This window comes from Marmota marmota, unplaced genomic scaffold (genome assembly GCF_001458135.2).
Source record: "Marmota marmota marmota unplaced genomic scaffold, marMar, whole genome shotgun sequence".
NCBI lineage: Eukaryota > Metazoa > Chordata > Mammalia > Rodentia > Sciuridae > Marmota > Marmota marmota.
The window spans coordinates 3,931,848-3,954,973 of record NW_025999977.1 but is presented as its reverse complement, the minus strand read 5'-3'; the positions used below and the strand labels follow the sequence as shown (position 1 = coordinate 3,954,973).

The 23,126-nt window shown below is 34.5% G+C and overlaps 2 protein-coding genes across 3 annotated transcripts in view; both read right to left on the bottom strand.

The window, feature by feature from the left end:
* Nucleotides 1-13,728, bottom strand: part of Gfpt1 (glutamine--fructose-6-phosphate transaminase 1) — an 84,768-nt gene extending 71,040 nt beyond the window's left edge. The window contains exon 1 of the mRNA XM_048804188.1: nucleotides 13,707-13,728. Within this exon, the coding sequence (XP_048660145.1) occupies nucleotides 13,707-13,713 (7 nt within the window). The 5' untranslated portion in view covers nucleotides 13,714-13,728. The remainder of the gene's footprint in view (nucleotides 1-13,706) is intronic.
* Nucleotides 5,971-23,126, bottom strand: part of Nfu1 (NFU1 iron-sulfur cluster scaffold) — a 43,349-nt gene continuing 26,193 nt past the window's right edge. For both annotated transcript variants that reach the window (XM_015479571.2, XM_015479572.2), the window contains exons 5-8: nucleotides 22,086-22,200; nucleotides 18,609-18,669; nucleotides 12,886-13,060; nucleotides 5,971-6,139 (exon numbers count right to left, since the gene is read on the bottom strand). In XM_015479571.2, the coding sequence (XP_015335057.1) occupies nucleotides 6,095-6,139; nucleotides 12,886-13,060; nucleotides 18,609-18,669; nucleotides 22,086-22,200 (396 nt within the window). In that variant the 3' untranslated portion in view covers nucleotides 5,971-6,094. The remainder of the gene's footprint in view (nucleotides 6,140-12,885; nucleotides 13,061-18,608; nucleotides 18,670-22,085; nucleotides 22,201-23,126) is intronic.

Below are 23,126 nucleotides of genomic sequence, written 5' to 3'. Positions count from 1 at the left end.
AAAAAAAAAAAAAAAAAAAAAAAAAAAAAACCCAGCTGCAACCATCTGGCCAGTTACAGAAGTGAAACTAATTTTCCTAATATTTCTTCCTTATTTTGTAATGTTTGTGTTCATATATATGTGTATATATTAATATACATAATCAGATGTTTTCCCCTGTCTCTTATATGTGATATAAGTAAGACATATTACCTTTATTTTAGACTGAAGTTTTGTTAATTTTACATATTAGTATTTAGGTTACAGGAGATGAAGGAAGAGTAAACATCACTCAAAGAGTTGTACAGGACAATTATACCATGTTAGGTGGAAGTGTGACCTTTGTATCATCTCTATCTGGAGAGTAAGGCTTAAGGAGATGCATACGGGTATTGAGTTGATAAGGGGTGGACTTGAGATGGTTAAATGTGTGTGCCAGCCTGGGTGGGCTACAGTGATCAGATATACATTTATTTTGGCTGTTTCCATGAGGGTATTTTTGGAAGAGAGGAACTTAAATCAGATGGCAGATGGCCCTTCATAGTGTAAGTGAACTCTATCTAGTCAGTAGAAAGTCCTAAAAGAACAAAACACTGTCGGGCATGGTGGCACATGCCTATAATCCCAGCAGCTCAGGAAGCTGAGGCAGGAGGATGGTGAGTTCAAAGCCAGCTTCAACAATTTAGTGAGGTCCTAAGCAACTCAGTGAGACCCTGTCTAAATAAAATCCAAAAAAAAAAAGGGCTGGGGATGTGGCTAAGTGGTTGAGTGCCCCTGAGATCAATCCCTGATACCAAACAAAAACAAAAACCAATCAAACAACAACAACAGCAAAAAACTAACTGCCCCAAGAAAGATTTGCCAGCTGATGGCCTTCAGATGACAGCCCACCCTATAGACTTTGGATTTGTTAGCCTTTCCAACTGTGAGACAATTCCTCATGTGTATACATGATCTCTATATTTTACACACACTCACACACACACAAACACCTCCAATGCTAATCTTATTGACTTCCACCAAGTTGAATGTATCTATTTGTTTTAAATTTCTAATATGCAGAGCTTTCAATGACAAATAATAGAAACCCACTCAAGCTACATGAAGGTATTTATCAGCTAATGTAATTGGAAAGGACAGGGAGAGAAACAGCTTTGGGCATATGTATTCCTAGGAACACAAAAAGTCTTGTAAGGATTCAATGTTGTCGAAATCCACGTCTCTGTGGCCTCTTGGACAGGGAAATGGCACTGAAGCCACTTCAGAATCATATCTGTATAGATTACACAGTCCAAGGGGAGAAAGAGAGAAGCTGTGTCTCTATCCTTGTTTTATATATTCAGGTGAGGATTCCAATCAATCCAGTGGGGCAAAGAAGGAGAATACTGAGATTAGACAGTTCAGTTTTTCAAAGCAAAGGGGAAAGTGTTGCTAAAAAAATGCAGAAGGAACACCAAGAATATAACAAGATGTCCACTACATCAGGTGAACATGGCTTGATTGCCCCTTTCATCCTCTGAGGACAAAGGCTACTGATCCAACCAGAAGTAGGACTCTCTCCCTGACACTCCCATTCAGGGTAGCTCCAAATTTTCCCAGCAGGCAGAAGCTGGAGCAGAGTTCTCTAGCTCTGGTAGGAAGAAACCCATTCTTCTGCCAAGAAAGTTAACAAATTGAAAACCATGAGATTAACTGGTCCTATCTTTAACCTACTATTTCTGTCCTGTAGGATGTAGTTAGACCCAGCTTAAGGGGTGGACCATTCAGGAAGCTGCTGAAAGAGCACTAGAAATTTAAGAAGAGAAAAAGTGCTATTTTATAACATTTCTTTCAGAAGATATAAAAGTTGCTTCAGGATAGTTACAGTGTTTGCCACTTCCCCAGCAAAGAAGGCAGAATATTGTGGGTAGACTGCTCTGTTTTCAAAGCTAAGAGCAAAGTGTTGCTAAAAGAATGATAAAGGAACACCAAGAATGTACAAAAGATGTCTCCTACATCAGTTGAACATAATATTAGGCAACTTGGATGTAGAGAAACTGTGTATCAAGTTGAGTTTCCCAAGAGGGAAGCAGATTGCCTTTGGACTACAGAGTAGCCAACTTCATATTCCTGCATAAAAAATGGACCTCCCCGCACATACCACTGCTATGCCTACTGTGGTTCTCGATTAAATAAGAGATTTAATTTAATTTAATTCTTGTCCACTAGAAAGCACCTCTGAAGGCGTGGAAAGCATATCTGCCTTCCCTGAGGTAAGAATACTCAGGAGGGGTATGTGGGTCCAATACCCTTAAGGAAGAGTAGTATAGAGCAGTGTGCATAGGTTTTGCAGCTGGAATGTCAGGGTTCGTATTCTTGACTTTTCTACTTAAGATATAGGGCAATGAATCTAGGTGTGGTAGCACACATCTGCAATCCCCGAGAGGCTGAGACAGGAAGATTGCAAGTTTGAGATCAGCCTTAGCAATTTAGTGAGACTCTGCCTTAAAATAAAAAAATAAAAAGATCTGGGAATGTAGCTCAGAAGAACACTTGCATAGCATGTGCAAGCCCCTAGGTGGAATTCCCAGCACCACAAATAAAACCAAAAGCAACCTCCACCAAAACACACACACACACACACACACACACACACACACGGCAATGGAAAATGTGCCTTTCCTCCCTGTACCTCTGTTATAAAAATAGGAACAAAATAGGAAGTTACCTATGTAATAGGATTGAGTAACTTCATTAATGTTAGGTGCTTAATCAGCACCTATCACCTAGTAAATGCTCATAAAAGTTTGCTATTCATATGAATTTTGCTCCCATATGGTCATATCATTTTGTATGGGCTTCAGCCTAATTTTGATCAGTGAAAAATCTTCAATTACTTCCCCCCGCCATGGGGGATCGAACCCAGGGGTGCTTAACCACTGAGTCATATTCCTAGCCCCCCCCCCTTTTTTAACATTTAGAGACAGGGTCTCAACTAAGTTGCTGAGACTGGCTTTGAACTTGCCATCCTCCAACGCAGCCTCCTGAGCTGCTGGGATTACAGGCATGTGCCATAATGCCTGGCCCTCAATTACTCTTGACTAATCATCTTAGTTTTATCTATTGGAAAGTCCTAGATTTATAGTATTTTCAAGAATATTTTATGTAAAAATACTACATATATTGGGAGGTTTTAATTTCTATCTTTGTTTTAGTTAAATACAACTAATAATTATTATTCTTTCTTTGGGATCATATGGGAGACCAAGTATAATTTAAATGTTCAAAAATAAAAACTATTACCTAATTAAACTATACCTGATAAATTAATTGCTAACTGAATGAGTCCTCTGTTAAAATGTAATCAGTTCCAAGTTACAGAATACCCCATTACAGTGGTTACAAGAAATACATATTATCTCTCATGATAAAACTTTGAAAGTGGTTGGTTGCTTGCCTGGATCAAAGATCAACAATAGCCTTAAGGATCCCCCCCACCTTTTTCTGTCTGTGACATTCTCAGTGGACTGATATTTTTGTTTATTTTGTTATGATTACAAGTTGATTGTCACCGCTTTGGGAATCAAAGAAATAAGTTTTCTTTCTAGAGATTAACTTAAGCAGGGAAGGAAATTAGGAAATCTTTCTAGAATTCTACAACAGATTTTCTTATAGCTCACTGGCCAAGGCTGGGTCATACGTTTACCCCTACAGTAATGACTGACAATGAGAAATAGTGTTAAATGATTGTGTTAGACTAACTGTAACCTATGTCCTGGGATTAAGGCAGGACCTACCTTCCCTGGGCATGTTACCATGAACTGGTAACTAAAAGGGCCTCTCTTAGCAAGTACTGGGGATGTATGTTGGGCTGGCAACCAGGACTTTGTGCAGCACTCTCCACATTGCCCACTGCTACTTCTGCACCATTTCTAGCTAAGCACATCTACTTTACATTTAAGCCATTCTTAGCATTTTCCAGTTCCCAAATACATACCTCTGATTCTGAATGCATTGCTCCTTATGCCTACAATGTTATTTCTTCACATTTCCTCCTTGTTTTTCATGGCTGCTAATTTGTGTAAGGAAATGTTTCTAATATACTGCCCTCTCCATTTCATGATTTCCTGTCTTCTAATAATCAAATCCTCCACCCACTTAGTCACTTATTCTAGGCCATATCTAAGATTTCTTAATAACTTTTCTCTCAAAATATTAATTTCTTGTAGCCTCAAGTAAAAGTCTTGTTAAGGTAGCTTACAAAGTAATATCCAGTGTCCTGCCTGAATTCATCTATAATAGCCCAGGAAATAAATTCTCCAACCTTACCATCTGGTCCTATGAACCAAAAGACAAAAATAAAAACTTTAATTCCCAACATTCACAACTGTTAAAGAGTTCTTCCTGCTTTTTTCCTTTATTAAATTATTTATTTATTCTAATTTATTATACACGATGGCAGAATGCAATTCATTTCAGATTATACATACAGAGCACAATTTTTCAAGTCACTGGTTGTATACAAAGTATTTTCACACCATTTGTGTCTTCATACATGTACTTATGGTAATGATGTCTAACTCATTCCACTGTCATTCCTACCATCTTGCTCTCTCCTTTCCCCTCCCTCCTCTTTGCCCTATCTAAAGTTCCTCCATTCCTCTCATGCTCCCCCACCATTGCCATTATGAGTTATCATCCTCATATCAAAGAAAACATTCAGCCTTTGGTTTTTGGGGACTGGCTTACTTCACTTAGCATTATATTCTCCAACTCCATCCATTTACCTGCAAATTCCATGAATTTATTCTCTTTTAATGTTGAGTGATGTTCCATTGTGTATATACACCAAAGTTTCCCTATCCATTCATCCACTGGAGGGCATCTGGGTTGGTTCTACAATTTAGGTATTATGAATAGTATGCTGTTTTTAAGTCCTTTGGGTATAAACTGAGGAGTGGGGATAGCTGGGTCAAATGATGGTTACACTCCAAATCTATCTTAATCCCTGTAAATGCAATGTATCATTGCTATTTGCCTCCCCACCACCTCCCTGGTATTTTTGGTGAACTTCTATCTCTGAATTACTATAGAAAAAGAAAGGAAGGCTAATATGTTATTTTGGCTATAACAGTAGTAACTCCTGTGGTGAAGAAATAACTTCAAATTTCTGACATGACACAGAAACTAGTATTAACTAATACAGCTTTTACATTTTAAAAATAATGTATGGCTCTCTGAATCAGAAGATAATGGAAGAAAGACCAAAGCAGTCTCTCTCCCTTTTTTCTGAGATTCTGCAGTTTCTCTCAATTCAGCTCTGTCTTATAACCAGTTGAAAGTGTGTCTAGTCCTTGAATTTTCAGTTTGTTTATTTATCTTGTAGTGCTGTGCATCAGATCCAGTGCTTCAAATATGCTAGGCAAGGGGCTGGGGATGTGGCCCAAGCGGTAGCATGCTCGCCTGGCATGCGTGCGGCCCGAGTTCGATCCTCAGCACCACATACAAACAAATGTTGTGTCTGCCGAAAAACTAAAAAATAAATATGAAAATTCTCTCTCTCTCTCTCAAAAAAAAAAAAAATATGCTAGGCAAGTGCCTTACCACTGAACTATATCCCTAGCTTCCAATGTGATTTTTTTAAAGTTGTAATATAAAAACATTTTTTGGTCTTTCATCAAGAAGTTATATGCTGTTACACTGGTGGCTACTAGCCAGATAACATTTTAAAACCAGAACCATTAAACAGTTTTAGATGTCTCACAAAAAAGTTAATCCATTTTAGAATATTTTAAAAACATTCTCCTTATTTACTTCTGTATAAAAACTGTAAATAAATCAGATGGGGAAAAACGTATTTTAAACACTGCTTCATATACTGAGCAAAGAAGGCACCATGAGAAATGAGGAACAAAAATAAAAATATCCCTGGACAAAATCCACGTGTACAGAAGATGACTCAGGATGTTAAAAATAATTCATGTGAGGTAAAGCAAACATGCAACATTTATATATCATTCTCTGAGGAATGGGCATTTTTTATTACTCCTCAAGTTCCTTAGCATATTAATAACAACAGCTTGGTATATATTATCAATAAGTCCAATTGTTGTACTCAAAGAAATGCTAGATTATTTTATGGTGAGTTTGCTTCTTTTTCATCTGCTTCATCATCCATTACCTAAAACCAAAAAGAGAAAGAAATTAAGAATAAAGAAAAGGTTTAGAAATTGCTATTTTCCAAATTTTAATATTACTTTCCTTTCTGATATAGGCTATAACAACACATGGCAATCCAATAAGAAGAAATCTATCAACATCCCCCCAAAACAAAGTTTAAATCATAACCTGACATAGTAAAATGTGTACAGATTAATTAAAGCACTGGTCTCTTTTCCATGCTTCAAAAAAGGTTTCCAGTAACAGAGTTTCAACTGTGCTAAGACTACAAATGATTAACTGGTATATCTCATAAGACCAAGATAAATGGGGTCGGGGATTTAGCTCAGCGGCAGAGTGCTTGCCAATATGTGTGCCCTGAGTTCCATCCTTAGTCTAAAAAAAAAAAAAAAAAAAGAAGAAGACTAAAATAAATAATTGTTTGTCTTTTTTTCCAAAAGTGTCTTATTTACTTAAATATTTCCTGAGGAGGTAAATCAAACTATTATTAGAAGCCAGGTGCAATGGCACAGGTCTTTAATCCCAGCTACTCAGGAGGCTGAGGCAGGAAGATCACAAGTTTCAGGACAGCTTGGACAACTTGCAAGACCCTATTTTAAAATATAAAAAGGGTTATGGGTGTAGCTCAATGGTAGAGGACCCCTATGAAGCCCTAGTATCTCCAAAATGAAAAAGAAAAACGAATCCCTTAAAAAAGTAAGAAAAAAAAGCCATATTATTAATTAATTATTTTGGTCTGATTCAAATAAAAAATCATTTTCAACTTTTTTTTAATATTTATTTTTCAGTTGCAATTGGACACAATATCTTTATTTTGTTTTTATATGGTGCTGAGAATGGAACCCAGTGCCTCATGCATGCTAGGCGGCGCACTATCACTTGAGCCACATCCCCAGCCCCTCATTTTCAACTTTTTTAAAAATGAAGATTTTTAGTGAAAAAAATACAAATAAATACTTACAGAAAAATAAATGAAAAGGTGAATATCTTTAGATGAGCTAATATATTACTCAGATAAGAAAGACCAACTCCTTTGGTGAGGAAAAGAACTATATAAATCCATGAGTGTTTTTTATCACCACCACACCTACTGCCAATTCAAGTTTACAATCCAACAGTCAATTCATCACTCCACCCTAGACAAAGGAATAAAAATGTTCCTTTTCATATATATATATATATATATATATATATATATATATATATATATATCTCAATGGACTCTTATTTTATTTTTTTATATGCAGTGCTGAGAATTGAATCCAGTGCCTCACACGGTAGACAAATGCTCCACCACTGAGCCACAATTCCAGCCCCTGTTCCTTTTTTCTTGTCAAGCCACCGAAGTGTCAACAAATGCAATTTAAAAAACAAAGGCATACAGGGGAAAAAAGAACAAAAATAAGTTAAAAAAGAAACAAAAAACTAGAGGAGCTACGTGTAATGGCACACATCTGTAGTCTCAGCTACTTGGGAGGCTGAGGCAGAAGGATTGCTTGAGCCCAGGAATTAAAGACCAGCCTGGGCAGCATTGTGAGACTCCAATCTCAAAAGGAAAAAAAAAAAAAAAAGAGTAAATGGCTATAAAGTCTTGATGAATTTGGTTTTGATCTGAGATAAGTGACAAACAATGGCAAAAGAATTATCTGATAGTTTGTCCTTTGGGTTGAATAGAAATGGATATTTTACTTGCAAGGAATTTAATAATTTAAATCCAATCAGAACAACACCCACTCCAAAGAATTTTGTAAATCAATTCTATTTTAGGCAGAATTATCCCTAAGTTTGGAATACTATTCCCAAGTACTTATTTAATACAAACCATGTAAAGGGTGTTTGTAAGATACAGGTTAATTGTTGCAGAGAAATATGAAGACCTAGAGCTGACTTCTAGTCTCTCAGGTAACTTACACATAAACAGACACACAGAAAGCAGCTTTGGACCAAAGGAGTTTTAAATTTCAAGCAGAGGTGTGACAAGAACTTCAAAGAGAAGATGGCATATACTGAACCAAAAGGACAGATTTTATTACTACTCAGATCTCTTATTACTACTCAAAGAAGCTGGGAGGAAACACCCTCTCCCCTAGAGTACAGAATTATTTGAGAAGTTTTCTCAAATTTCAAAATGTTATTTTCTCCTTTATAACTTCTTTCCATAAAGCCCATACTTCCTGGCTGAGAATCAGTGCAGTAAAAATCACCATGACTGCTGAGAAGATGCTGTTCTATATTTTTTAGGCATGTTAAGGCAGAAAAATTATGCTGACATTGTGTTATAGATAAAGCTCTATAAGCCTACTTAGTACTCTTTTACCATACAATAAAGTATGATTCCTTGATGATTTCCTTGCTTGCATTATTAAGAACAAGAATTAGGGCTGGGGATGTAGTTCAATAGTAGAGCTCTTGCCTGGTATATGCTAGACCCTGGGTTCAATCTCTAGTACCAAAAAAATAAAAATAAAATAAAATTTAAAGAGAGAGAGAGATAGAGAGAGAGAGAAAATGAACACGAAGTAGATAAATGATGTAGTAGAGCTCCTTCAACTAAAGATTTCAAAAAGTTATCTATACAATGGCATGATGGTTCAGAATTTTTCTAGTCAGAGCAGCAGCATGATCTCTGACTCTGTTTCCTTATATACAATATGGGAATGATTTAATGTACTTTAGAGGATTAAATGAGTTAATATTTGTGAAAGTGCCTGTCACACGGTAGACACCAAAGTTAACTTCTAAAATAATGAATTTTAAGATGAAGAGCACTAGAAGAGTAACCAAAAATCAAGACTGAATTAATTATAGCAAATGAATTAAAAATGGCAGAAAACTACAAATATCCATAATAACATTGAATGTAAATGGTCTCAACTCCCCAATTAAAAGACCAAGATTTGCAGAATCAATAAACAAACAGGATCCAACAATATGCTGTTTGCAAGAAACTTACCTCATAGGCAAAGATACCCACAGGATGAAGGTAAAAAGATGGAAAATAACATATTTCACCCAAATGAGTCCCAAAACAAACAGGAGTAGCTAGTCTTATATCTAACAAAGCAGATTTCAAGCAAAAATTCATCAGAAGAGACAAAGAAGGCCACTATACCTGGTACAGGGAACAGTTCTATAAGGAGATACTTGTTGACATTAAATCCCAGATAAACTCCATTACAATAATATTGGGTGATTTCAACATACCCTATCACCAATTGATAGGTAATACAAACATAAAATCAATCAATAAATCACCATCTTTAGTAATACTATAAATCAAATGATCCTAACAGACACCTACAAAACATTCACCCCTAAACAGCTGAATTTACCTTATTTTCAGCAGCTCATGGAATCTTTTCCAAAACAGACCATATTCTAGGTCACAGTATAAGTCTTAGCAAACACAAAAAGATTGATATAATCCCAGGCATCCCATCAGATCACAATGGAAGGAAACTAGAAATCAACACGAAAAATAATAGAAACAACATAAACACAGGGAGATTGAACAATACTCTTTTAGATGAAAAATGGAACACAGAAGAAATAAGTGAAGAAATCAAGAAATTCTTAGAAACAAATTAGAACAGACATACAAAATAAAATCTTTGGACAATATTAAAACAGTTCTAAGAGGAAAATTTATAGCATTGAGTACCTTCATTAAAAAAATAGAGAAATCCCAAATAAATAATTTATATTCTAGCTCAAGACCCTAAAAAGGAAGAATAAACTAGTTCCAAACTCAGTAGAAGACAGGAAATAATTAAGATCAGAATTGACATTAATGAAATTGAGAATAAAAACATACACAGGATCAGTGCAACAGATCTGGTTCCCAAAAAGATAAATAACACTGATAAACCCTTAGTCAATCCCCCTGCCGCAAAAATGAGATAGAGAGAAGATCCAAATAAAAAAAAGTTAGAGTTGAAAAAGGAGGTATCACCATAGATGCTTCTGAAATCCAGAGGATCATTAGAAACTATTTTGAAAATGTATATTCTAATGAACTGGAAAATCTAGATGATAATGACAAATTTCTAGATACATATGACCTGCTCTAATTGAACCAGGAAGATACAGAAAACCTAAACTGACCAATATCATGTAATGAAATTGAAACAACAATTAAAAGCCTTCCAACAAAGAAAAATCCAGAACCAGATGGATACCCAGCTGAGTTCTACCAGCCTTTAAAGAACTAACACCAGCATTTCTCAAAATACTCCCTGAAACTTAAAGGGAGGGAACACTTCATATACATTCTATAAAGCTAGTAAAGCCCTGACACCAAAACAAGAGAAAGACACAACAAGGAAAGAAAACTACAGACCAATATAAAATTAAATATTAGCAAACCAGGAACAAGACAACAATGTCCATTCTCACTACTTCTCTTCAATATAGTTCTTAAAATTCTAACCAGAGTAAGAGAAGAAGTTAAAAGGATACAAATAGGAAAAGAAGTCAAACTATCTCTGTTTGCTGATGACAGGATCCTATTATCTAAGAAGACCCAAAAAACTTCACCAAAAAACTTCAGGAACTGATAATTCAGAAAAGTAGCAGGGTACAAAAATCAACACTTATACATCAACAGCTTTCCTATGTTCCAACGATTCTGTAGAGAAAGAAATCAGTAAAACCTGAAAAAACAAAACAAAAACCTTGGGAATTAATCTAACCAAGCGGGTGAAAGATCTCTACAATGAAAATTACAGAACACCAACGAAAGAAACTGAAGAAGATCTTAGAAGATGGAAAGACCTGCCATGTTCTTGGATAGGTAGAATTAATACCATCAAAATGGCCATAATACCAAAAGCAATATACAGATTCAATGCAATCCTCATCAAAATACCAATGTCATTCTTCACAGAACTAGAAAAAACAGTCCTTAAATTTATTTGGAAGAAGAAAAAACCTAGATTAGCCAAAACAATTCTGAACAAGAAAAATGATGTAGGACAACACCTGATCTCAAATTATACCACAGAGCTATAGTAACAAAAACAGCATGGCATCAGAAACAAAATAGACATGAACACCAGCAGAACAGAATAGAAGATACAGAAAAAAAACCCACATACTTACAGCCATCTGACATACTTGACAAAGGTGCCAAAAATACACACTAGAGAAAAAATAGTCTTTTTAACAAATGATACTGGGAAAACTGGATATCCTACTGTAGAAGAGTGAAATTAGATTCCTCTCTCATACTTTGTACAAAAGTCAAATTGAAATGGATCGAATCTTCAGGAATTAGACCAGAAACCTTGCAACTGCTAGAAGAAAACATTGGGTCAATACTCCATCATATAGGTGTGCAGGCACTGACTTCTCAGCAAGACTCCTAAAGCTCAAGAAATAAAACCAAGAATCAATAAGTGGGATGCCATCAAATTAAAAGCTTTTGCACAGTAAAGGAAGTGATTAAGAACATAAAGGGAGAATATACAGAATGGGAGAAAATCTTGGCCAGCTACTCCTCTGATAGGGGACACTATCCAGAGTATAAAGAACTCAAAAAACTTAACACCAATCAAACAAATAGCCCAATCAATAAATGGGCAAAAGAACAAAACACACATTTCTCAAAAAAAGAAACAAAAATGGTCAGAAATATATAAAAAAATATTCAACATCTCTAGCAATCAGAGAAATGCACCTCAAAACCACCCTAAGATTTCATCACTCTGGTCAGAATGGCAATTACCAAGAACACAAAAAATATATAAATGCTGGTGAGGATGTGGCAGAAAAGGTACAGTCATACATTGTTGGTGGGACTTGCAAATTAGTACAACCACTATGGAAAGCACTGTAGAGATTCCTCAAAAAACTAGGAATGGAACCACATATGACCCAGCTCTTCCTCTCCTTAGTATTTATTCAACAGAACTAAAAATCAGCGTACTAAAGCAATACAGCCACTTCAATGTCTACAGTAGCACAATTCACAATTGCCAAATTATGGAATCAACTCAGATGTCCATCAATGGATGAACAGATCAAGAAAATGTAATTAATACACACACACACACACACACATATATACACATACACATACATACACACAAAGGAGTTTTACTCAGCCATAAGGAAGGATAAAATAATCTGCCAGTAAATGCATGAAAATAGAGAAAATTATGCTAAGTAAAATAAGCCAGAACAGAAAACCAAGGGTTGAATGCTTTTTCTCCTATGTGGAAGCTAGAACAAAATAAGGAAAAGAAGAGGGGGGCTGGGATTGAATATCATAAAGATAGGAGGAAGATCAGTGGAATAGAAGGAGATGAAGAGGAGGGAGGAGGGACAGGAAAGAGAAGGAAATAAGGAATGGTTTTTAACAAAATTACATTATATGCATGTATAAACATACCTTGGGGAATTTCACCTTTATGTATATGTAGAAAGTACTAATATAAATAAATAAATAAATAAATAAATAAATAAATAAATAAGTGAAAGGAAGATCAGTAGAGGAAGAAGAATAGGGGATTGAAATCAAATGCCACACATGTATGATTTTGTCAAAATGAACCCAAATACTATAATGCTCTAATAAAATAAAAATAATTTTATTTATTTATCTAATAAAATGATTAAACAAATGAATAATAAAATAAAAAATTTTTAAGTCACAGAAATTGCAAAGATCTTGCCCTTGAAGAAAGAGTCAGGTCATAGATTTCTTTTCCCATGAATCTTAAAATTAAATCCAAACTCTCAAAATACCTGTTCTACACCTTCTACTTCTGGAATATAAAACTGCAGCATGTTCTGAATCCCATTTTTCAGAGTAATGATTGAACTGGGACAGCTAGTACAAGAACCTTGGAGTTTCAGCTGTACAATGCCATCTTCAAAGCCTTTATAGATCACATCTCCTCCATCTTCCTGTACAGTTGGCCTGTGATCACAGATGTATTGGTGATACACTTAAAGAACAGAAATTTTTACTGGAAAAATTTAATACAGCTTATACTTAGATTTTATATTGGTAAACTTCACAAAGTTAGAGTAACTTTTACAATAGTTAACAATAATTGTGGTTAAGTCTTATTTCTAGTTTTAATTTTTTAAACTTGCAAATAAAATGCCAAAATTCATTCATACAAATATTTACTCATTACATCTAATTTTGCTGCTTATTAATAAACTTTAAGCATTTAAAATGTGAAATTTCCTAGTAAGTATTGTGATGACCTAAGATAGACCCGTTCACGTCTTTGACAAAGGAGGAGGCTTCTGGTTTTTCTTCAGGCAAACTTTTCATTGAAATATAACATTAATACAGAAAATGCATAAATCATGTATGTACAATTCAACAAATTTTCACAAAATAAACACATAAATTGTAACTGCCACCCAGAACAAGAATCAGAACACTGGTGTCCTAGAAGTTCCCCTTTACTTCTAATTGCTCTCCTAATCAAATTTAACCACTATTCTAATTGCTGTTGCCACTGATTAGTTTTACCTGTTATTCAGCTTTATAATTTATAACCTTTTTTTTTTTTTTTTTTTTGCAGAGGTAGACATTGAACCCAGGGCCTCACACATGCTAGGCAAGTGCTCTGCCACTGGGCCACATCCCCAGTCCTATAAATTCTATTTTAAATCACAGAGATTTTATTCTTTTGTATCTGGCTTCTTTTTCTCTTTGTGAGATTCATTCATGTTTAGTATAGTAGTAGTTTATTCAATCTCATTGCTGCATCGTTTTCCATTAAGTTAATATGCTAGAATTTATTATCCATTCTAATGTTGATGGACATTTGGGTTAATACCAATTTTTGGCTTTTATAAATAGTGTACCTATGAAGATTCTTTTAAATGTCTTTTAGAACATATCCAAAGGCAAAATTGCCGGGTCAAGAGTGTAAGTATTTAGTAGACACTGAAAGACACCGTTTTAAACTTACTTTCCCACCAGCTAGTGTCCATCATTTTAACCATTCTAGTGGATTTTAGTGTTATTTCATTGTGGTTTAAGTTTAAAACACTTTTTTCATGTTTAGTAACCATTTGGTTATTGTCTTCTGTAAGGTGCCTACTCCAATTTCTGATTATCTTTTTCTTGCCAAATTGAAGATCTTTATATATCCTGTCATAAATTATAATTATCTTCTATTATATATAATTATATATTATATATATATTATATAATTATCTTCTATTCTGTATTTTGTCTTTTCACTGTAAATTACATTTCTGATGAAGAAAAAGTCATAATTTTACTGCAGTCTGATTGATATAGTTTTTTTTCTCAATTTTATGTACATATTTTCTTTTGTTCTACCACTGAGGAGCAGCCCCAGCCCAATCCACATGTCTTTTTGAAAAGCACTGCTTAGTTTCCAAATACATGGAGGTTTTGCCATTATGTTTTAGTAACTGATGTCTAATTTAATCCTAATGCAGTCAATAAACAATATTCTCAGGCTGGAGTGTAGCTCAGTGGTACAACATGTACTTAGCATGCATAAGGCATTGGGTTCAATCACCATGGAAAAAAAAGACCCACAAACCCCCCAATATTTTCAATGATTTCAATCCTTGAAATCTGTTTAAGGGTTGCTTCATGATCCCTCATGTAGTCTGTTTTAGTACATGTCCCCTGTACACTTGAAAAGAATAAATATTTCTGTTGAGTGCAGCATTCTATATATGTCAACAATTTGGGCAAAGTTTTTGCTAATCTTGTGTTTGAAACTCTCTTATCTTAACTGATTATTTTTTGTGTTGTTCTATTTGCTACCCAGAGAACAGTGTTAGTCTCCCATCATGATTGTGAGCTATGTCTCCTTTTGTTTTGTCAAATATTCTTCATTTATTTTGAGAACATGTTATTAGGGTTTTAGGTTAGTATATATTCCTGATAGAAATTAAAGATCTCTCTTTATGTATAGTAATGTTTTAAGCTGTAAGGCACATTTTGTCTGATATCTGTTTGGCTTTCTCTTATTCATTTTTTGAATGCTATAGATTTTTACATCTTTTTATTTTCTCTCTCTTAATGGAGTTTAATGAAGTTAATTCAGCTATAAAGAAGAATGAAATTATGCCATTTCCAAGAAAACAGAAGTAACTTGAGAGCATTACGTTAAGGGAAATAAGCCAAACTCAGAAAGTTAAGCGTCCTGTGTTTCCTCTCATATGCAGAAGCTAGGGTTAAAAAAAAGGAAAAAAACAGGTGGGTGGGTAGGGTCTCATGAAAACAGAAGGGAGACTAGTAAAAGGAAGGGAATCAGGAAGAAAGGGAAAAGGTAAGTACTAGAGAATAAAATTGATCAAATTATATTTGTTACATTGTGTGCATGTATAAATATGTACAATGAATCTATTATGTATAATTATTTTTTTGAGAGAGAGAGAATTTTAATATTTATTTTCTAGTTTTCAGCGGACACAACATCTTTGTTTGTATGTGGTGCTGAGGATCGAACCCGTGCCGCACGCATGCCAGGCGAGCGCGCTACCGCTTGAGCCACATCCCCAGCCCTATTACGTATAATTATAATACACCAAAAAAATAAAAATTATGGTTATGGAGCTGGGGAATGTAGGTCAGTGGTAGAACACTTGCTGAACATATGTAAAACCCTGCATTTGATCCCTAGCACTGAAAAATTTTAAAAAGTGTCTAAATACACATGGAATTCATTTTTTATGTTTAACCATTTTTAAGTTTAGTTCACATTATTGTGCAGCCAGTCTCTAAAATTATTTTCATCTTGCAAAACTTAGTTTCTACATCCTTTAAAAATGAAAAGAAGTTATTCAGTTGATAAGATTAACATACTAACAATGTAAGGTGTGTCTTAAAATATTTATAATGCAACAAGGGATAGTCATTCCACAGATAATTTTTAAAGCCCCCAAAGAAATCACTAATGGTATGCTACTTTCTCCACTTTCCTGTACTTTTTGTGTAAGTTTGAAAAGGTTCTTTTATTCTTTTTTTATTTGTTCTAATTAGTTATACATGACAGTAGAAAGAATTTTGATACATCATACATAAAATGGAGTACAACTTCTCATTCTTCTGGTTGTACATGACATTGAAAAGATTCTTAATAAAAACATTTTAAATTGTCTTTGCTCATTAATGTAATGAACAAATTCAGCTGGATATGGTGATGCACATCTGTAATCCCAGCCACTTGGGAGGTTGAGGCAGGAGGATGTAAGTTTGAGGCTAGCTTGGGAAATTTAGGAGACTGTATCTCAAACCAAAATATTTTAAAAAGGTCTGAGCCCAGACATGCTGGTACACACCTGTAATCCAGTAATTCAGAAGGCTGAGGCAGAAGGATAGCAAGTTTAAGGGCAGCCTCAGCAACTTAGCGAGACCCTGTCTCAGAAAGGGTTGGGTATGTGGCTCAATGATAAAGTCCCTCTGAGTTCAATACCTAGCACCAAAATAAAATAAAATTTAATTTATAAGACGTGGGGGTGTAGCTCAGTGGTAAAGCATTTGCCTAGCCTGAGTAAAGCCCTCAGTTCAAACCAGCAGATAACTCTAATATCTAGGTTACCTAGATATTAGAGTTATCTACTGTTTTTTTTTATTAGTTGTTCAAGACAATACAATGATCTTGACATATTTTTTTTTAATTTTTTGTTTTATTTCTTCTTGGTCTGGTTTCAAGGTATGTCTAGTAATTTTTGACTGAATGATGGATACTAGCAACTCAGGATTATATTATATCAGAAAGGACTCATCATATTTTCCAGCAACATCTCAGTCTAATAGAATTAAACTAATTCAATACTGGACTACAGTTCTGTAAGCATGGTTTGCCCCATTTCAAGGCTCTAGTTTTCCCAGAAGCCCAACCAAGGACTGGGGTTGTAGCTCAGTGGTAAGGTACTGGCCCAGCATGCCTGATGCCCTGGGTTCAATTCCCAGCACCACACACACATACACACATACAAAAGCCCAATCAAGAGTCTAAATATTTCTTGAAGCTCACATCCTAAACCATAGTCTTTGTTCCTACTCCAGCACTATAAAACTGCCTTAACTCTGCTTCCCAACTGCCTTTTATTTGACTTCTTAGCCTCTACCTTACACAGCTAAGAATGAGCAGGTGCCATCCAGGAAGAACCTGAGTGTTAGGTTTACTTCCACTATTTTAAGTTAGTTATTTTTAGTTGATGAAGTGTACATATGTTTATAGTTTACAACATGATGTTTTGAAATATGTATACAATGCAGAATGGCTAACTCAAGATAATTAACACATGCCTCACATCATACTTGTGGTGGGAATACTTAAAATCTACTCTTGGGGGCTAAAGTTGTGGCTCAGTGGTAGAGCACTTGCCTAGCATGTGTGAGGCACTGGGTTTAATCCTCAGCATCACATTAAAAAAATAAATTAATTAAATAAAGGCATCGTGTCCATCTACAACCAAAAAAAATATTTAAAAAAATTTTAAAAATCTACTCTTAGTGATTTTCAAAAATACAATACATTGTTATTAACTACATAGAGCTTATTTTCCTTAGTGTCCCTGTTCTCTGGGATCTTGGCCCTTCAAATCAAGACTTCACTGGTAACCTAAAATTTTAATTTTTGTCTTCTCATCTAAACACATTTTCTAGAAACTCAATAGCTTCTCTGTTTCTTAGCAACTGTCTCTGCCCGGCTTCTTATACCTGGCTTTATACCAAGAACCAGCAAATGCCCCAAGGAAAGCTGCAGTGAGCTTCCTTTCTCAACAGGATCGTGGCATTTCAAATCTTGGTTGCTCTGGCAGCTTTCTAATACCTTCAAATAAATTTAAAAAAATTTTTTTGAACTACTAGCCTTTTATGAGCAAAAGTAGCAGGCCACTTTCTGTTCTCTACTTGTTTAAATTTATTCTTTATGGGCAATTCTTTATGGCCTAAAATACAGGTACTCCTTTCTCTCTTCACAATCCTTCCAAATAACATTAAGTCCTTTAACTTTTAAGAAATCTGAGGATTATAGCAACATCAAACCTAAATGGTGTGAATGAAATTTCTTCATCCACAATGTTTAATAGATTGTTTTAAATTTTTGAGTGAATATAAAGAATCTTAACTTAGTATGGGGTTTAAGTTCAATTGTTATAGTTGCCTATGGTGGTTTACATTAATCTGTACTTTTCTTTTTGGTATGGAGATTTAACCCAGGAGTGTTCAACAACTGAACCACATCCCCAACCCTTTTTAATTTTTACTATGAGACAGGGTCTCACTAAGCTGCTTAGGGCCTTACCAAATTGTTGAGGTTCACCTCAAACTTGCAATCCTCCTGCATCAGCACCCCCAAGTCACTGAGCTTATAGATGTGCACCACAGTACCTGGCACTTATACTTAATTTTGAACTCTACTGTAATCTCATGGACAATTAAAAGTACATTTCTAAAATAAAAAATGGCCTCTGCAGCATTTGAATTCAGGTGGGAGAAGAGAACATACCGTATTCTAGTGTCTAACAGTTCCTTAATCATTGCCACAACTTCATCATCTTCTTCAGAACCTAGAAACAATTGAGTTTTTAAAAAATCAATAGTAGAAATTTAGTATCCATGCAGGTACAAGTATTAAAACAGCATGATTTTAAATTCATGGATCATTAAAAACATAAAACATGTAACTTGGTAATGTGACATAGTTGATTTTGAACAAAAAGAAAGAGAATCATTCATTTGGTTCTCTAAAGAAAAATTAAGTATACTGATCAACTCAACATTTAGTGTCAAGTACACTGAAATACCTTGATCTGCTAATTATGTTAGGGCTTGATTTCTGTGCCAGTAAATTTGAAAACTTTTATCATTCTTGAAAGTAGATGGAAGTAGCAGAGAATATAGATTATCTGAATTTTGAGACAAAAAAAGCATATCTATTTTATAAGTTATATCTTCAGCTTCTCAATTTAGTGATTTTCAAAAATATAGTCACACTTAATACAAAAGCCTTTTAGAAATTTCTTTTTTTTAAATTTCTTTTTTAGTTTTAGGTGGACACAATATCTTTATTTTTATATGGTACTGAGGATCAAACCCAGTGCTTCATAAATGCCAGGCAAGTACTCTACCACTGAGCCACAACCACAGCCCTAGAAATTTCTGACATTGTATAAATCTGAGTAAAAAGTTGGTTTTTCATTTTGTTTCAATTGTGTTTTTGCTTTATTTTGTAGAGTTATACTAATCTTCATTCGTGCCTTTCTATGAGTTTTTCACCTTTGTGAGAGAAATTTAGTTACCTGTGGAAAAACCAAAAATGCAGATAATTCATATTATACTATAACAAACATTAGATTCCTGGCAACTCCATAAATAATAATTAATATTAAATAACATTAACTTTGGGTACTTCAATATATATATATATATTTAAATACCCCAAAATATAAATACTTTATTTAAAATAAATACAAAATATAAATACTATATATATATATAAATAAAGTTAAAAGTCTCTTTCATCAGCAAACCTAAGTTTCATTCATCATCATCCATTTCACAGTCACTGTCTAGTTTGGTGTAAATTCTTCTAGGACACATTTTCATTTACATATGTAAATTGACACAGATGAGATCATACGACATGCATTGCTCTATACTCCCTCTACCACTGAGCTAAATTCCCAGACCTAGGTTTGTACTTTAATTTTGGTATATGTAGTCAAATCACTCTCAAGTTGATATACACTTTATATATGTATTCATCAATAACACAGCCAGGAGCTCAAAATGCAGCTCAATAGTAAAGTGCATGGATGCATGAGGCCCTGGGTTCAACCCCAAGCAAATTAAAACAAAACCAAAAACGTGGCAGGTCTTCTTCACTTTGTTTATGATGTCTTCTTTTTTTCAGTGCTGGGGATGAAATGTAAGTATGAGCTCTACCATTGAGCTACATCCCAGCTACGGTTAGGAAGAAGTTATATGTCATGAATATACATAACAAAGAATTAATACCCCAAAATTCTTTAAAAATTCTGCTTAAATCAGTATCAAAAAGACATGACTTAGCTGGGCATGGTGGTGCACACCTGTAATCCCAGTGGCTCAGGAGGCAGAGGCAGGAGGATCACAAGCTTGAAGCCAGCCTCAGCAACCTAATGAGGTCCTAACCAACTTAGTGAGACGTTGCCTCAGAATAAAAAAATAAAATAAAAAGCGTGGGGATGTAGCTAAGTGATAAAGCACACCTGGATTCAATCCTGAGTACCAGGAAAAAAAAAAAAAAGACATGACTCAAATTTTTAAAACTTGACAAAGTACAAGAAACTTACTGACAAGGAAACTTAGTGCCTAATAAACATATGAAAACCTTCACGCTCAGTATTAATAAAAGAAATATAATTTTATTTATTTATTTGTTTTTAAACACTTATTTTCTAGTTGTAGGTGAACACAAGACCTTTATTTTTTTTATTTTTATGTGGTGCTGAGGATCGAACCCAGTGCTTCATGCATGCTAGGTGAGCACTCTTCTTCTGAGCCACAACCCCAGCCCCAAGAAATATAATTTTAAAAAGACAATACTTTATATTTAACATATTGATTTTAAACAAATGTAGAGCCAGGGGCATAGTTCAGTGGTAGACCACTTGCCTAGCATGTAAGAAGCCCTGGGTTTGATCCCCAGCACCACCACCACCAAAAGAAAAAAAAGAAAAGAAAATAAAAAGAAGACATATGCATGTCAATTAGCATTTATGATAACAGCAATTCCACTTCTAGGAACATACTCTAGAAAAAAACTCTCCAAGACTTGTATAAGGATGCTACTACAAAAATATTTGTAACAGAAATTAGTACAAACAATTCATTTGAACATAAGGAACAAACTAACTATAGTTTATTCACATAATGGAATACTATCCAGCACTTAAAACGAATAAACTAGAATGATACTTTTTTGAAATGGATTTAAAAAATATTATATTCTATGAAATAGGCAAGTTGTAGTAAACCATAAGTTGCTTATAGTTTAAGATCAAAAACCAATACTATAGGGGTTGGGGTTGTGGCTCAGCAGTAGAGGCTTGCCTAGCATGTTCAAGGCTTTGAATTTGATCCTCTGCACCACATATAAAATAAAGGTCTGTGTCCAACTACAACTAAAAAATAAATATTAAAAACCACCTAACAACAATACTATATATTTCCTTCAGCCTTATGTGTGTTGTAAAAATATAAAAACAAACCATACACACATATCTGGAAGGAAAAAGAGAGGGAGTCTAAGGGCATTAGCTGTATTTTTATAAATATCTTATTTTAAAATGGATCTCAAGCAACAATGGCAAAAAGTTAATATTTGTTTGCTCCTTGGCATCACACACACACAAAAAGTTAACATTTGTTAAATCTGAATGACCATTATACTATTTTCTATGAGTACAAAATTTTTATAATTGAAAATTATAGTTTTGTATAATAGATTCAGTTAAACACAAATTTTTAAAAATGATGAATAAAACATATAAAATTTGGTCCCCTGTAATATTGGTTGCAGAGCTAAACAAATTAAATGATAAAAATCTGTATTCCTGGGACTGGGATTGTGGCTCAGTGGTAGAACACTTGCCTAGCATGTGCGAGGTACTGGGTTCAATTCTCAGCACCACATATAAATAAATAAAATAAAGATCCATCAACATCTTTTTTTTTTTTTTAATTTTTTAATATTTATTTTTTAGTTTTCAGCGGACACATCATCTTTGTTTGTATGTGGTGCTGAGGATCGAACCCGGGCCGCACGCATGCCAGGCGAGCGTGCTACCGCTTGAGCCACATCCCCAGCCCCCCATCAACATCTTTAAAAATTTTTTTAAAAATCTGTATTCTTATCACTTCTGAATCAAGGCAAATGTGAACAAAATAATGAAAGTCTAAAAACAGATAAATATTAATTACTCAACATAAGCAATGTTACCTGCTTCTCCTGAAGATGTTTCCTCAGTAACTAGGGGTAAGCCAGATGCAAAGAAGTCCATAATTGTTGCATAAATATCTGGTTTTAGTAAATTCCAGTCTAATTCTTCATTTTCCTATAAACATGTAAGGGAAAATGCTACATTTTCAGGCAAGGGCAAAGACAAATACAGAACACTACCTTGTATCAAGAATCTTTTCCAATTTACATCCTAAAATATGCAACACTGATTTCTGCAGAACACATATCAGTTTTACCTCTTTAAAGTCTCACTTAAGTGACTTTCGGAAGACACAATTTTAAGATATTCCATAATCATTCATATCAAAATTTTAAGTGTGCTTGTACTACATAGGGGATAATGATTAAAATGATTAAAAAGTATTTTTCATGATACGAAAAGAATTAAAACACTGAATGAATTCTCTATCTTTAAAAGGAAAATATGATATATCTGCTCATCAAATATACAGAACATCTTATGACTACTCAAACATTTCAATTTAAATGTAGTTCTTAAAGAGTACTTTAAGAAGTGCAATGATGTAACTGTAGAACCATGGCTATTTATTAGAGGACTGTGGACCACACCTGGTCTGTTCTAGTTTTTTAAAGGAAAGCTCTTAAGGAGAACCTATTAAATGTAGTCTAAACTCTTAGGATGCTGTTAGCTACAATCTATGCTTGAATACTATTAAAAATTAAGTCAATATGGGATAAAAAGGATAAAAGGGCTACATTTATTGTGGATTAAGAATCAATTTAGAGACAATAAACAAAAGGTAAAATACACTGGCAGCTATGGTAAATATAAAATTGGCCAGGTGCAGTAGTGTACACCTATAATTCCAGCGGTTCAGGAGACTGAGACAGGAGGATCACGATTTCAAAGCCAGCCTCAGCAAAATCGAGGTACTCAGCAACTCAGTGAGACCCTGTCTCTAAATAAAATACAAAATAGGGATAGGGATGTGGCTCAGTGGCAGAGTGCCCCTGAGTTCAATACCTAGTACCAAAAAAAAAAAAAAAAAAAAAAAAATT